Below are 16,427 nucleotides of genomic sequence, written 5' to 3' on the forward strand. Positions count from 1 at the left end.
AATTGGGTCGCCGCTGATTTCCAAGGAAGGGGCTTCCAAACGCCACCTGGGTCGCGGTGGTGGCGGGTGCGCGCGTGGGGGACGGGGGACAGAAACTAAAACTCAATCTAAATCCTTCCCTGAGCCTGGAGAGCTCGTGTTGTCTGCGTCCACAAGCAAATAAAAGGGCCAGCAAGAGGCTGCGAGCGAAGGAACTTCTGCCGGCGCCACCTGCTGCTGCTGCCCCAGCTCCTCCCACGCGAGAGGCTCTCGCGCGGCGCTCCGGCCTCAGCGCGATCTCGCGAAGGCGCAGCCAGCGTCGGTATTTTGTCCCTCGCGGAGCCCCCTCCTCCAGGTACCGCGCGTTGCTATGGCATTCCTGGCCATAGAGAGCGGCAGCGTTTGCGGCCGGGAAGAGGGTCGGAGGCCGCTGTAGTGGCGGCGGCGGCGGCAGGGCCTTCCTCGGCCGCCTGACGAGACAGGGGAAGGCGGGCGGGCGGCGAGAGAAGGGAGGCCGCCTCAGCCTCCCCTCCCACGTCCCGACCTGGCAGCCTTTCCCTCGGCGCGCCCAGTGCCTGTCTCGGAGGGCTGCGCGGCCTCGCTGGACGCTCCTTCTTCTCCCCCGGCCCCGCCGCCGCCTCCGGGACTCGACTCCGGGGCGGCGGCGGCGGCGGCTGGAAGCGGCGACAGGCGGTTCCCGGAGGCAGAGTCGCTGCTGGGGAAGATGGCGGGGAACGGCGCGGGTTTCGCCGGCGCAGGCAGCAGCGGGGAGATTATCCAGCTGAATGTCGGGGGCACCAGGTGAGCAGCAGGCGGGCGGCGGGGCCCCCAAGGGCAGGGGGGGCGAGGAGGGCGGCGAGAGAGGGGGAGCCTCAGGGCGGGGGAGAAAGGGGGCCGGGGAGCGGAGGAGGGAGCCGAAACGATACCCTCTTTCTCTTCCCTGACACCCCCAATTCACGGCAACGAGACCAGGCCTTGATGCTGCGGTAACAAACACATTTAGGAGAGAAGTGTGTTGAAGTTTGCTGGCTACTAGAATCCCGTGGCGAAGTCAAGGCCTTGGACCTTTCATGGTGTGTGTGTCTGTCTGTGTGTGTGTGTGTAGGTGTGTGTACACACACACACACAGTGGTACCTTGGGTTACATATGCTTCAGGTTACATACGCTTCAGGTTGCAGACCCCGCTAATCCAGAAACAGTACCTCGGATTAAGAACTTTGCTTCAGGATGAGAACACAAATCGTGCTCCGGCGGCGCGGCAGCAGCAGGAGGCCCCATTAGCTAAAGTGGTGCTTCAGGTTAAGAACTCTGTGAGATTCATAGAATCAGAGTAACTGTGGAGTTGGATGGGGAGCCCAAACGTCATCTAGTCCATCCCGCTGCAATGCAGGGATTGCAACTGAAGAGCCCCTGGTGGATGGGCATCCAGCCTCTGCTTACAAACCTCTGTTGGATAGTCCAACAGCTCCCGAGGTTGAATGGTCAGCACTGTGTGTGCGTCTGGGCCCCGCACATGTATGATGTGTGCTCTCTAGCAACATTCCAGCCTTTTTAATACCTTCTGGCGTACAATTTAGTAACCCCACATGGTCTGTTAGGCCTTTCCGGACTTGGCTTCCCTGGTCCAAAGATGCCTTGTTCCTTCCATGCTCTGTCAAACATGGGCCTGCGATCCGGCCCATGGAGGGAGCTCCGCGGCAGTGAACCGGCCCAGGCAAGGTAAAACTTGCCAACCACTGTGCTAAGCCAAACCATGGTTTAGATCACAGCAGCCAGATGACCAGTGGGAGGAGTGCAATAACCACAGTCTCCTCTGTGGGAACCGTCACATGTGTAATTAAGCCATGGTTTGGCTTAGCATTATTTATGACCCACCTCATTTGGTTGGCTCTGTTGGAGAATATTTTATCCAGAGGATACTTTAGCAAAGTGTATTGGGGGGGAAGCACCTCACATTACATACCATACTGTTCTAAAGCAGTGGTTCCCAACTTTTTTTGGCCATGCCCCACCTCAGCATCTCTAAAATCCCCTCCCTGTGACATATAATTCTTATTATTCAAAAAGTGAACTCCTGTTCATGTGGAGGAAGCCTAAAAGGCCATTAACTGTTAATAACTCATTCTCGAATTGACCCCCCCCCCAAAAAAAATCAAATTGCCCCCCTGTTGGGGGCGTGCCCCACGTTGGGAACCACAGTTCTAGAGGCTCCTTAAGTCCTCTAGACTAAGCATACTTCTAGGAGAGGGGGCTTCCAGAAGAATTATCTTCATTTGGCCTTTCTGTTGTGACTATCCCGTTCTGTGAGCTGAGCTCTGTTTATCAGAGTTCTGAATCTAGGCCAAAGTATTACACAACATGAAACACTCGTATATTAGTGAAAACAAAAAGCGATATTGTTAGGTGAAAAATAGAAACCTGCTTTATTCTATATCTTGACAGTCTAACAGTTGTAGTGCAGTTATTGAAAAAATGATCGAAAAGCTTGATATTGTATTTCAGAATGGTATATCAATAAATAATAAATGTTGCAGATACTACAAAATAATTTTTCAATAAGTTTCAATGGTCTTTTGTTGATTTGCAATAGTATTAGTGAATCCCTCGATTTTACCCGTTAAAAGGTTTCTAAATGTCAAAAGCACATCAACTTGCATCACATCTAAGTGATCCTCTTAACCTGTTGTTCATAGTAGTATTGTTTGAACTTGTCTATTTTATAGAAAAACTGAAATTAATGTATTACTTGATAATAAGTTGGTGTTATCAAAATAGCATATGGGAGAATAAGATTGATGAACAATGTTATAATCATTGTGGCCTTTTATATGTTTACAGTAGCATTTTTAATCAGGCAGATAAACACATACCCCTAAACATTTTGTGAATCTAAGTTTGGCCTTATTGAGGGGCAGTATTTCAATATGAGTAGGAAAATGAGAGTACCCCTGAACATTTTTTTTTTGGAAAAAAGCACTGGTCACACATAATTAAGATGCACAATAAAACAATTTTATCAAAACATTAAATATTCATAATTAAAATGTACAATAAGAAACCTGTTGAAACCGCAGTTAACTACAATTTAAACAGGAGGTGAGGGGAATGTTCCTTTAAAGAGGTATGTCTTCAAGGGCTAGTGGAATGGCAGTATCATGAGGTTTATCATAAATCAGCAGAGATGGCATTTCACAACACTGATGCCACTAGTGGAAAAGCTGGCCTCCAATTCATTGATTGATTGAATTTATATACTCGCCCTATACCCGGAGGTCTCAGGGCAGTTACCACAAGTTGGTAATCATCACCCTGCTATTATAGCCATAAAGTCTGTTTATAGACTTTGTCTCAAGTTGGAGAATGACTATGGGATTAGATTAGTTTCTCCTAGTGTCTGTTTACACCTAGTATTGCGGGACAAAGAAGTAATTTGTGGACCCCCTTTTTAAAAACTTTAAAATCCAGCAGTTTTCCAGATCTGACTCCAGCCTTAAGCAAAACACACATATTGCTGGTTAGACAGAGAGTATGAAAAGTGATGTAACTTCTAAACTGAGGGACAAGCATTTTTAAAATCTACACATGACGTCCTACTACTTGTGAGGTAAAAAATAGCTATCCTAGGTGTGCTTTCTTTTAAATTCCTACACTTTGCTGTGGCTATTAAGTTTTTGTAAATAACGTACCATTGTCATATGTTGCTATACTTAGTAATGTTATTTGTATCTTAACATCTAAGTAACAGCCTTCTGGTGCCATTCATCAACAACTACTGCTCTGTAACATCCCTTCATTTTCATGGAAATTGTGGGGGAATATTTTTGGATCATGTTGTTCCACAAAACATGTAATTAACCTGGAGGCAAAAATACGCAGTCAAATAGTGCCACAGAATTAGCAGGGTCAGTTTTGTATTTTAAGATGTACATTTCTCCTTCTTGGTAGGTTTCATTTGACTCAACAGGACTAATTTCACTGTTGTTTGGATTCTGTTCTATATTTTTATATCATGGGTACTGAACTGTGTTAGCATTGTTTGTCTGACTTCTTGGAAATAATACGTTTGTTCTAGCTACTGAAGTTTTGTTATTTGAGTGAGTTTCTATAGGTCAGTAAATAAATAATAAATAATAAAAAACTAGGATTGCAAGAGTGTTTGAATTCTGCTTGAGTGAACCTTCAAACTTACTGCTAAAAAGTTAACTAGGAAAAAATGTAGTTCTGACTGCTTTTTTCATAGGAGAAAGTTTTCAAGCTTAACATGACTATGTTGAGCCCTTCGTTCAGAGAAGATTTGGCTTTGTCATGCCCTTATTGCAAAACTGCACAGAATCTGCATTGTGTATATTAATACAGAGGCTCCTATATGCTATCTGTACTACTCCCTTTTTTTGTATTTTTTGGGATACTATAGAATCATAGACCCTTGGGGTCCCTTCCAACAGCTCTGTGATTCTGTAGTAACCAACAAAATACAAACAAGTAGTAGTACAGATAGCATCTAGGAGCCTCTGTTGTTCACATTCTTCATTTAAAATACAGAAGAGTTCCATAGTTTGAATGGAATACATGCTAAATGGTAGAATGGCAATTTTATTTCAGACTTTAAAGACCAGTCTCTTTTTTTCTACATGTGCACAGGATTTTTAAAATAAGTGTACGCTCGCGTGCATGAAATTATTTGAACTTCTGTAGTTTACATACATAGACATTTTCATAAAGTTTAACATGTACTCCCTATGTGGCTCAACTTGGGACAGGCCAGAAATAAATTCTCATTCAGCGATACAGACTTAAAATGTAATCACAAGCATACTTACTGGAGAGTAAGCATTATTGAACATGATGAGTCTTGCTCCTGAGTAAATATGCATAGGTTGCTCTGTCATAAACAATGCAAGCAACTTTTGTGTGTATGGGAAAGAGGAGACATTTATTTGTGGTAATAACAACTGCAAAGGCCTGATCTTTGGGTCCTAATCCAAATAAAGATAGTTTGGATTAACGTCCACTGAAAGCTGTAGGACTAACTTTGTTGCTACTAACTCGTTTCCTTGGTCTCAGTGGGATAGTCAAGACTAATTTTAGCTGATTGAGACCTTGACAATTGCTTCCTTTTTGCACGGGTTCCTAGAAGAATGAATGAGGTACATGAGGGGCTACTGGGGGTGGGGAGAAAGAGAGGAATGAGAAGTCCTGTTGCCTTCACTTTTTTGGGTCTTGCCCACTGTGTTCAAACACTATCTTTCTTAGGTAGGAAAGAATTAACTAAATAAGTAAAAAATATATATCATTGGTTGCGGGGAGGGAACTTACTTACCAGTTCAGTTCCTGACTTCTAATATTTCTGTTCCAGGTTCAGCACTTCAAGACAAACACTAATGTGGATTCCGGACTCCTTTTTTTCCAGGTATTTTGAAGCCAGATCTTCTGGATATTTACTCAGTCTAAGTTCAATAAGACTTACTCCCCGGTAAATCTTCAGTAGCTCTCTCCCCCCCCCCCCCAATTGACCAGTGTGTCTAAGTGTGTAGTTCACCTAGTTTGTAGCTTTGTAGCCCAGTTCATAATTAGGCTAGTTTTCAAGTCTGAAGTCTAACATTTCTTATCAGTTTCATGTTATGGGTATGTTACATAAATAAGCCCTTGAATTTACACATCATAGTGATCTCTGAGGAAATACTTTCTCAAAATTGTCAGTACAATGTGAGGGTGGAACCACATGTTTTACCAGCAAATGCATGTTTACAAACCTGCATTTCTGAGAATGAATGGAATTGGTGCAGAAGAGCATTTTTAGGGAAGAATTGGAAGGATAAATAGGGGTGGGGTTCTTAATACCTGCTATACCCACTAATTATTTCCTGCAAATGCCCCTACATAAGCTTTATGGCAGAAGTGTGGGACTTAAAGCCACATGTTTCTTTGATGTGTGATTTTGGAACTGCATAGAAAAACATACTGTTGGTAGATATCATCCCTCCTTTATGAGAGCCGAGAAGAAACTAGGAATCTTCACCCAACTCTTACCAAGTTATATTCTAACTTAGCTTTATTTGTTTTCAGTTTGCTGAGTGGAAGAATTTCAACACTGAAAGATGAAACTGGTGCTGTGAGTATTCCTTTCTAAAGAAGATTATGATGTGAAAGTTGATTACTGTATTGGGTTTAGCTCTAAATTGTATTCTAAATTGGTGAATTGTGCACTTTTGCAACATCTCTAGTTAGAATGGGGAGACTCTTTCAGTCCTGTGCTCAGTTGAATGATAGAGACAAATTGTGGCTGCTGGTAATTGTAGGCATCATGAAAATGCAAAGTTAGAAAAGATCACTTTTTTAAAAAAATGAGGGTATATTTTTTGATTTTGATTTTGTAATATTTGTAGGGCTAAATAATGGCAGAATTAAGCATTTCAGTTCACACAGATTTCTACTGCAGAATTAAGCCTGTGTTTAAACTGCTCCCATTGAAATAAATAAAGACTTCAGAGTGCATAATTTCTTGTATTCTAAAACTTATATGTTAAGCTAATAAATGGGCTCTCATTTCTTCATAGATATTTATTGACAGAGATCCTGCAGCATTTGCACCTATTTTAAATTTTCTTCGAACAAAGGAGTTAGATTTGCGGTAAGAAACTCAGTGTTAATTCTCTCTGATTTTAAAAATGCTTCTGGTGGAAGATTGTTATAAAAAACACTCTTAAGCTCACTTGAAGTTTTAAAAAGATTGTACTTGTGAAAGTACCAGTAGTATCCCCTGAACTCCACAGAATAAGCTACTCTCCGAAAAATTTGTGGTGAATTTCTGCAGGAACTTCAAGAGGCCCCTGATTTCTGAAAGACTGTTAGGTCTTCCTTAAGGCTTTGCTGTATGAGAGACTTTAAATATCCTCTTGTAACCTGTGTACTAGACACTTACAGCCCAATCTAAGACCTAAAACCTCACGCATTAAAGTATGTGTACAATTTTTGAGGCATAATCCTGAAAGGGTTCAACTTGAAGAAACTTGCCAGGCCTGTGAGCTAAGCCACCTTTGTTTTGTGCATTTGCCTGAGCTGAGGCACTCACATTTACCCACCCACGTGACAACACTTAGCTCTGTCATCTCTGTGTTAGATTGAACTTTTAGTCAGCACATTCTATGTTTCCCATAAGACTTTTGTTCTGTGATTTCTGCTGCTCATAGCAGCTTAATTTTTATATATATATAAAAAAATGTTTTCAAAGAACAGAGGTTTTGCTTGAGTGTTCCAGACTATATCCTTTCACAAAGCTTTAATTTAACATTTGTGTAGATGTTTCTGTTAATCCGTAGCATTTAAAGATATTCTCAGTTGTTTAATCAAAGTATTTTATCATGCTAAAATAAAACTTCCTATAAAAGATTTAGTTTTTCTGTTTAGAATATTGATTGTTGTGCTAAGAAACTGCATTATTTAATTTTTAAACATTTCTGTTTTTTACCTTTATTGCAGGGGAGTAAGCATTAATGTACTTAGGCATGAAGCAGAGTTTTATGGAATCACACCTTTAGGTAAATATACAGATTTAAATTACCCACTAGTTTGAATATCATGATCAGTTAATAATCATCTTAAAGAACCATCAGTAGTGGTAAGAGAGCTCTCCTTCCCCTCCACAATTAAGCCATATATATTGTCATTCCCAAGTGACTTTTTGGGTGGGTTGGGGGGGGCACCAACCAGTGGGAAGACCTCTTATTGCTTCCCCTTCACTTCCTCTGTGTTCTGCCATTTCGCTGGGAGTCGAGACAGAATGTTTTTGGAGATCAGCACATTGATCTCCTAAGAGAGGTTTGATTAAGTCCCATGTTGATTATATTTTTGGTGGGTGGCTATGATTTCTTTTTTTATAAACAAATGCTGATTACTTGTAGATTTCTTGTCTTGGTATGTTTTTAAAGTTCTCTGTTGTTATTATGATTTTAAGTCCTGCTTCCTAAGGTTCTAGGATGTGTTACAACAATTAAAAATACAGCGTCAAAAACAGATTAAAACAAATTATAATAATAAAAGCAGGGTGGGTTATAAAACATACATCTCAGGTGTCAAAGGGCAAACTGCACAACTGGAGGTTTAATGTTATAAACCATAGTGGCCTTCTTGAGACCCAAAGGGTAGTATATAAATTATTTTATAGTTAAATGAAGTTAATTTATCCCAAATGCCTCCTGAAGATTGGCAAAGTCCCACCTACCGAGCAGTTTGGGGGGAAATGAACAGCATTTGGGCCCAAGCACACCTGACTTTATTTTAAAGCTGTGTTGCTGTTTGAAGCCTAGCCTTGCCCTTTTGCAGCAAGAAAGCTAAATGAGAAAGAAAATTGCAAAGTAACCCAATTTGCATTCACATATGTATAACAGTTTATATGCTGTTTCCTTTCAGTAAGAAGATTACTGTTGTGTGAAGAGCTAGAGCGCTCCTCTTGTGGCAGTGTCCTCTTCCATGGATACCTGCCACCTCCAGGTACTTGAGCATGCTTTGTAAGCCATTTTTTATTTCAGCATCAAGAAGCAACTCCTGAAAATCTCTGTGGCTTTACAGTATTGAAATACATTCAGCTCTGTGTGGCATTTGAGCTGGTCAAAGCATTGTGGGGTTTGCTATGTATGGGCTGATACCTGCTGAAGCTTCCACTTCAAGAACTTATCAGGATTCTCTCCATCTCTGCTGCCACCTTTATGTTAGTTCTATGCGTACACCAGAATCACTTTCCTGCTGTTGCCATAGTGTCTACCTTATCATAAGCATTCTCATTGGGGTTTTAAGGTCACTACAATAGACCTTTTCAAGATCATGCATCTTCTTTGGTCTCTGGTTAAGGAGAGCTCGCACAGTAGGTCAGACAAACAGTTGTGGGTCACCACTGAGAAATATATCTGTGTACCTAATGTCTATTGGATGTCTGGCAATCATGTGAATGCTTAATTACAAGGCTGCAGTACGTTGTTGTACAGTGGTACCTCAGGTTACATACGCTTCAGGTTACAGACTCCGCTAACCCAGAAATATTACCTCAGCTTAATAACTTTGCTTCAGGATGAGAACAGAAATCGTGCTCTGGCGGCGCAGCAGCAGCAGCAGGCCCCATTAGCTAAAGTGGTGCTTCAGGTTAAGAACAGTTTCAGGTTAAGTACGGACCTCCGGAACGAATTAAGTACTTAACCCGAGGTACCACTGTATTTCTCAGGTGATTTAGATTTTCTAGAAACGAACTGATATATACCTTAGTTTTCTGTGTATAAGACGATTTTATTATTATTAAATAATGTTAAAAATGGGGGGGGGGTTGTCTTTTACACAGATAGTGCTGGGGGGGGCGGGCAATTGGTTGCAGCCGCGAGCAGGAGATTGTCAGCGGTGATTGGGCAGGTGATTGGTGGCTGCGGCAAGGGCTGCTGTCGATTGGCTGTTCCTGCAGCAATTGGGCGGGTGATTGGCGGGTGCTGGCGGTGAGTGGGCAGACGATTGGTGGCTTCTGCGATTGGCAGCGTCGGTCAGGCAGGTTAGCGATTTTCAGCGAACCCCTCCCCCCCAAAAAATGCTCCCCCAAAAAGCTTAACAACTCTGGGCAATCTCCCCCCATTTTCTTAATTTTGGGGTCCCTAAAAATAGGGGTCATCTTATACACTGTGTGTGTGTGTGTGTGTGTGTGTGTGTGTGTGTGTGTGTGTGTACTTCCCACTGAAGCCACTCTATCTCTAAATGAGATAGAAATATTGCTTTGATGTTAAGTCAGTGTAAACCAAAACTGTGTGGTAAAGTAGTTCTTAATACTTTTGAGGCAATTACAAATTAGTTCTGGAGGATGCTATACTTCCACTGAGGGTTGGGCAGTGCCATGGAATAGCATGGGATGGGGGCAGGAATAGCCAGGAGGGGGAAGTTGGCCAAAATCGTTGAGGTACTGCAGATAAATGGAGCTCGAAATGTGCAAGGTACTTTGTCTTATTAATCTGAGAAGTTTTCCCTTCCCATTTCAGCCCCTTGTGCATTTTGGAGGGACGGGGCGAGGGGATGGGAAAGTCCACTGTCCTGAGCTTCCTTCTGCTTGCCAGCAAAGGTGTAGCAGCCTTTATCCAAGCCCATTAAAACCAGATTTGACAAATTTCTTATTTTCTTTAGGCATTCCAAGTCGTAAGATTAGCCCTTCTTCAGGAGCATCTACTGAAGTCAGAGCACCTCAGAGCTGTCCTGAAAGTGAGGCCCGAGGAGGGAATATGCAGACTTCACTTGCTGGTACTGGAGAAGATACAGTCAGGCTAGGTGAGCAAAACTATCTTCATTTCCTTAATGCATTTAAAATATTTGTGGAAAAATAATTTGCAAGTGTATCTAAAAAAAAGCCCAGATTAGTTCTTGCTGATCCTTGAAAATTGTGACAAGTTGCAGTTTTGAGTGAAGACTAGCCCTGCAGTGCAAGCATCATAAATATAAGTACGTGCAGGCTGCAAGTTAGTTGTGTACTCTGCTAAAAAATAATAATTGAATACTGTTAACTAGGTTGTAGTATAGGGCCAGGTATTGAATGGTGATCATCTCTCTGCTTCTGGGGTAAACCTTCTTCCTCTGGAAAGAGAGCAGAAGGCTTCTGTGCTTACAGTAGCCATACTATTCTGCTTTAGTTCCCCAGAGCTTGCTCTGCTCTGCTAACTCTTCCATGCCAAATGCAGCTCATCATGTGCATCAGCAGCTTTATTACAGCTGCAGAATTTCAGAATACTCACTGCTCTGGCAAAATAGGTGAAAAAAAGACTCATGACCATCAATTCAGTAACCTCACTTAACCTCTGCTGTGTGTGTGTTTTTCTTTAAGGGTTTCCTGTGGATCCACGAAAAGTTTTGATAGTGGCTGGCCATCACAACTGGATTGTAGCTGCATATGCTCACTTTGCAGTTTGTTATAGGTAAAGATGCAATGAGCCACACTGTTTCAGTCTATATTCCAGTAATTGTGCTCTACAGGACAAAGTTGTCATAAAATACGAGAGATGCGTTCATTAAAAGGAACAAAGTTTTTGTTTATTTTTTGTTAATAGTGTGTGGAGTACTGAGGCAAGAACAAGAAGCTTTGTAACAGGGATGGGAAATCTGTGGTCCTCCAGTTGTGGCTGGACTACAATTTCCATAATTCCTGACCATTGACCATGTTGTTGATGCTGCTAGGAAAGTGTTCAACAATATCTGGAGGGCTGGAGGTCCCCACCCCTGCTTTATGACTTCAACTTATGATTGCCCTTGCAGAACTAGATATCGTCCACAGAGCAGACATTTTGAATCAATCTTATGGCCACTTTCCCCAAGTATTCTTGTATTCCGGCATACATGCACAACTGCAAAATTTGTATTCGTGTTTCAGATGTGCTTCTTCCCTTTAAAATATACAGAAGCAGCAAACAGGAAAGAATTGGAACCCCCTCTTCATTTATTTTAAAAGGAAAAGGCATGCTTGAAATCTGATACATCTAACAGTTGCAGTTCCGGAAATATTCTGTGAAAAGTTGTTCTGGGGGACTCAGAATAAATGTAGGTAATTCGTTCACTCAACAGGTAAAGTATAATGCCCGTTATATTGAGTACACAGGAGGTCATTGGCGACCAAAGCTTATCTTCAGGAATTACTATGTGCATAAGACATTAGCAAAATATTTCAGTTGTGTGTAGTAGTCTGTGTTAGGGCATTTCAAGATGTGATTCTGTGAGTCAGTGCTCCAGTATAAATTCATTGAGGATATGGTGCTTTTATTAGGGATGTGAGACAGTGCCACCATGTGATAAAAAACAGAATGGGCTGTTGCTACATTTGATTAAAGCTTGTAGTTGGCATGAAAGCAATATTTAAACCATAATTAAAATAAACTGGTTAGTGTGTAGCACGCTTATTCACATTGCTAAAACCACATGCACTTTGCTCTTCCCACTCAGGAAACCTATGATCTTTTCGTGGTTCATGTCTTGGATGTAATTTCAAGGCAGACTATGACTTGCCCCCAGCAACATGGCAGGAGCAAGGGAGAAGCAAAGTGCTCAAGATTTCAGCAGGGTGCATGAGCATGGTACTCATTCACAGTAAACTGTAGGGTTGTTTGGGTTTTTTATGTTACGTGCCCCCGCTACCAGGATTGTCCCAACATTTTAGAGACCTGAGAAGTACTGATAAGACTTCACACCCCCTCCCCATAAGGTAGCTTCCTATGTCCTTCAGAGTATAAGGGGGGTGGGGAACTCTTATCCAGGTGGCTTTCCACGTTCAACAGATGAATCAGGAGCACACTCTTAAGGTTGCTCTTGATCCTTCCTTGGTGCAGCCCAAATTGCAACCTTCAATACGTGCTTGCAAAAAAAGAGTCTGTGCACTTCTGAGTTTTCCTTTGCAGCTGTAATTCAGCACTTTTTGAATTTTGAATCTTTTTCTGTTGCCCAGCAACTGCACAGGAAGAATCAGGAGTACACTTAGAGTTTACCTGTCTTGCACTTGATGTCCTATGCCATTACGTAACGGAGGGTTGGATGTGCTTTGGGCCAAATTATGCTGTGGGCCAAATGAGGTGCTGCGAATAAGGCTGCAGGTTTCCCACCACTATAGATTAGTTACAACATTTCTACTATACTGTTGCTTTCTGTCTAGTTTGCATTTGAGTGTTCAACAGTGAATGAATACCCACCAGCCTGCATATTTCTCCATAGGTATCTATGCAAACGAGGAAAGAAAACACTCTTCTCTTGTGCAAAGATGAGCTGCACAAAGAAGGATAGAAATGTTCCCTATACTGCCCTCATACCAGACTAGACATGGTCCCAGCTTAATTTTTTTATGAATGATTTTCATGCTGCAGACAAACAGATTACATCTTACAAGGACAGTCTCATTCAGAATAGTTATTATGTAGTAACCTTATTACATCCCATTCCACCAGGCTGTAGCAGTTTGGTTGAGAGACCCAAATATCATTGGTCTTTTCCCCTCCCCCAACTGTCTCCATTCCAGCCGCTCATTATAAGAACTATAGTGGAACTTTAAAAGTTAGGGCTTGCCTTTCTTGTTCTTCTTTCCCTACCCATCCTTTTTGTGTTGCTTCTGCTAGATTGTAAGCCTACAGGCAGGGAGGGACTATCCCATTTTTAATCTGTGCACAGCACCTAGAAAGTGCTATTATGCTTTATAATGATAGATAATGGTACATCCCATCTCCCTCCCCATTGCTGGGAATCTGCTGATTATGTGAAATTAGCAAGAGAAAGATGTCCCAGGAGTCTACCTTTCAGAATACTAGACAAAGTGTGTTTCACTCCTTTCCTTTGAAACATATTGGTTTAGATAAATCCAGACTGTGGCTTATATCCTATAAGGAACAGATGATTATTATATCTAGATTTTGTAGGTACCGAAGATAAGTTTCACTATATTTCTCCTTTGTTTGTAGGCATTTTAAAAAAATATGATATACATCAAATAAATTTTCCGTTCCATTTTGACAAGTTGGAATAACAGTTCATTGAAGTTTTGGCATATCCTGGAAAACCTGCTTGAAAAATATGTTTTTGTATATCTTTCTCTTAGAATCAAAGAATCCTCTGGATGGCAACAAGTGTTCACAAGTCCCTATTTAGACTGGACTATTGAACGTGTTGCTCTCAATGCAAAGGTGGTTGGTGGTCCACATGGAGACAAAGATAAAATGGTTGCTGTCGCATCTGAGAGCAGTATCATCTTATGGAGCGTTCAGGATGGTGGTAGTGGCAGTGAAATAGGCAAGTGCGCACTCTCGTTCCTGTTCCTAATAATATATATTGGCTCACTGTTTTCCAATTACACTGTGCAATTGCTTGTCAAACTTTTTGGCCACAGTGAATGAAAGGTAAACTTTTGTACATTCAACATTTTATTTCTTCATATAGCTGCTTCTCTATCCATCACTTATACGCTAAAGCAGTATCTTAATAGGAAATAAGATAAAATCTAAAAGCCGTGCTTGGCTTAATGGGTGCATAGTGGTATATGTCACTTATTGAAGTGTTCCTGAAGCCCTGTTGTGATAATAAGTAGAAAGTAATTTAATTTTTGACTGACTTATTTCAGCTCTGCATGGTGAACCTGAATGTGGGAATTAGAGATGACAGTTTGGAATGACTGCCAGCTTGTCTTGTTCTTACTAAAAGCCATGTTTCTCAAGGTCTCCTTCTGATAACCTTCAAAAAACACAATTTGGGCAATGCTTTGCTACTAATAATCTTTTGAGCAGAAATTAGTCGAGATAGCCAGCACTGGGCACCAGACAGCTTTAGAGCCAAGGGCTTCATGTTACCAGAAGGTACATAAACATGAAAAGGGCTTTTAGAGAAGCCAAATACTTCACTCTGCAGATCTGATTGATAGCTTGACTTACTTATTAAAATACATACTTGCTTCCAAACATCAGCAGTGGCCTTTTTGAGCAGGGGCAGAGAGAAAGATACAAGGAATCTTTTGAGTTCCAAAAGTAACATTTAAGTAATAGGGTAATGATAATGACAGACTGTTTCCTCTAGCCACAAAGAGCTGTCACCATAGATTTAATCTACTTGCCAGCATAGATATAGTATCTTCATGCATTTTTCCAAAATAAGTTGTATGATTAGAGAGGTACTCAGTAGAGTAGGTTTGTTTTCTGCCCTCAAGTAATTAAGCCCCCTGAGGAAATCAGTATTTTAGTGGGGGGAAATGATGTGGACAACGTGTGAATATTCAATTCTGTTTGGCTATTGTGTCTGCACATTGGCAGTATGGAGATTATTAAATTTATTCATCAGATGTTTAGAGTGTCCTTCAATATGCAGTAATCATGTGGCTGACAAAGTTTGAAGAAGTAAAATAATAATACAGTAAAACAACAACAGTATTTACTTAAGGAATTGTATAAGAGCACAATACACTTTTGTCATTGTCCCAGATGTTTATTATGGTAGAAACTATGCTCCATCCATGTTGGTAGCAGATAAAAGTATGGAAGGGGCTTGAACTTGGGATCTGCTGGGCTGTTTTGTAGCTCGATTTAGAGGGACTTGTAGCGATCTCTCCCCCCACTCCCCTTTTCCTGCCAGGTAGAATAGAGCACTGAAAGAGAAATTATTTTCTGTCGCTACTTTCTTCTCCTACCCATTCTTACATGCCCATTTATTATTGTGTTTCCTGTGTAAATCATATTCTTAGCCAAAAGGAATGGCAATACATCCAGTCAAAGGAAGGACAGGTGGCCTACATGCAGGCATGGGTTTGGATTATAGCTGGGATCCTTGAGATTGCATAGTAAACTCATACCAGTGTTAACCAGTGGAAAAAGAAAGTAGTACTGAGAAAACAGGAGTGAATTATACTTTGGCTTTTAACGTTACTTCCAACTCTTCTTCAACGTTCTGTTGCGTCAGAGTCAAGAACACATTTGACAAAGAAAAGCCCCTTCAAGCTTTCCCCTCTGCATTTAACGAAATCTAAATTGGGCTTTTCAAGTAGCGTTAATGAATTTTAACTTTTAAGTTAAGCGTTTAAATGGAAAATGAACAATCCGGCTTCATTAGAGTCATTACGTTATGTAGCATGCTCTAAAAGTTATAAATGTTCTGAAATTAATACATCCCAAAGAGTTTTCAGTTCATTTAATAAGCAAAGACTCTTCTCTTTCAGAGAACTTTATAGGCCCATTTATCTAGCAGAGCCTAATGTTAGCAGCCCTGCCTTAGGATAGAGAAGTAGTGCTTTGTTCATGTCCTGTAAAAGAAACAATTTGTTGTTACAAACACTCTTCAGAAGCTGACAACACCATCTATGGAAAATTGCAAGGGCTGGCATCTCCATGATAGAGCTCTCCCAGAGGCTGTTTTCCCTTCAATATTACTTACATAAGATACCACTACTGGATTGCTGCTATAAGCAATATTTTACTGAGAGGGCCCCTTAAGACAAGAACCTGTCATTACTTATGCCGTCGTCTTCCCTGTGGACGGCCGTCAGGATTGTTGAGCCTAAGCAGGAGTGACACTTTAAATTCCTTCAGACTATTCATGCTGTCTTCCTTGATTTCCCTGAACCTCATCCTTCTCCAGAGTAATCAATTCTAGTTCTTTCTCTCGTTTTTATTATTGCCTGCTTTTATCCGCCCTGCTGTTAAATATAGTCAGTATCAGAGATGATCGTATGTCCTGAAAAATTATTTGGCATTGTAATTAAGTCACTTTATGCACCAGGCTTCTTGACTGTTATCTGAAAACAGCAGCTACTGTCCTCTTCAAAATACCATTTTGGTATCACAGTTTACCCTTGTAAAGTCTGGAATTCTGAAGGGTCTTCAAAGGGTTTATATAGAGCTTTTATACTTAAAAATGTTCATATAATTGCATGGTACTACTGCAGGTTTAATTAACTCTTTAAAATTACAATTAAAAACTA

At 41.2% G+C, this 16,427-nt stretch overlaps 1 protein-coding gene across 1 annotated transcript in view; it reads left to right on the forward strand.

The window, feature by feature from the left end:
- Positions 1-263: 263 nt before the first annotated feature.
- The window catches only part of KCTD3 (potassium channel tetramerization domain containing 3), a 31,142-nt gene continuing 14,978 nt past the window's right edge, over positions 264-16,427 (forward strand). Inside the window, exons 1-9 of the mRNA XM_083433280.1 lie at positions 264-780; positions 5,337-5,390; positions 6,047-6,092; positions 6,538-6,611; positions 7,460-7,518; positions 8,390-8,470; positions 10,130-10,270; positions 10,821-10,911; positions 13,566-13,756. Of these exons, the coding sequence (XP_083289406.1) occupies positions 704-780; positions 5,337-5,390; positions 6,047-6,092; positions 6,538-6,611; positions 7,460-7,518; positions 8,390-8,470; positions 10,130-10,270; positions 10,821-10,911; positions 13,566-13,756 (814 nt within the window). The 5' untranslated portion in view covers positions 264-703. The remainder of the gene's footprint in view (positions 781-5,336; positions 5,391-6,046; positions 6,093-6,537; positions 6,612-7,459; positions 7,519-8,389; positions 8,471-10,129; positions 10,271-10,820; positions 10,912-13,565; positions 13,757-16,427) is intronic.

Source organism: Podarcis tiliguerta (assembly GCF_965153285.1).
Source record: "Podarcis tiliguerta genome assembly, chromosome: 3".
Taxonomy (NCBI): Eukaryota; Metazoa; Chordata; class Lepidosauria; order Squamata; family Lacertidae; genus Podarcis; species Podarcis tiliguerta.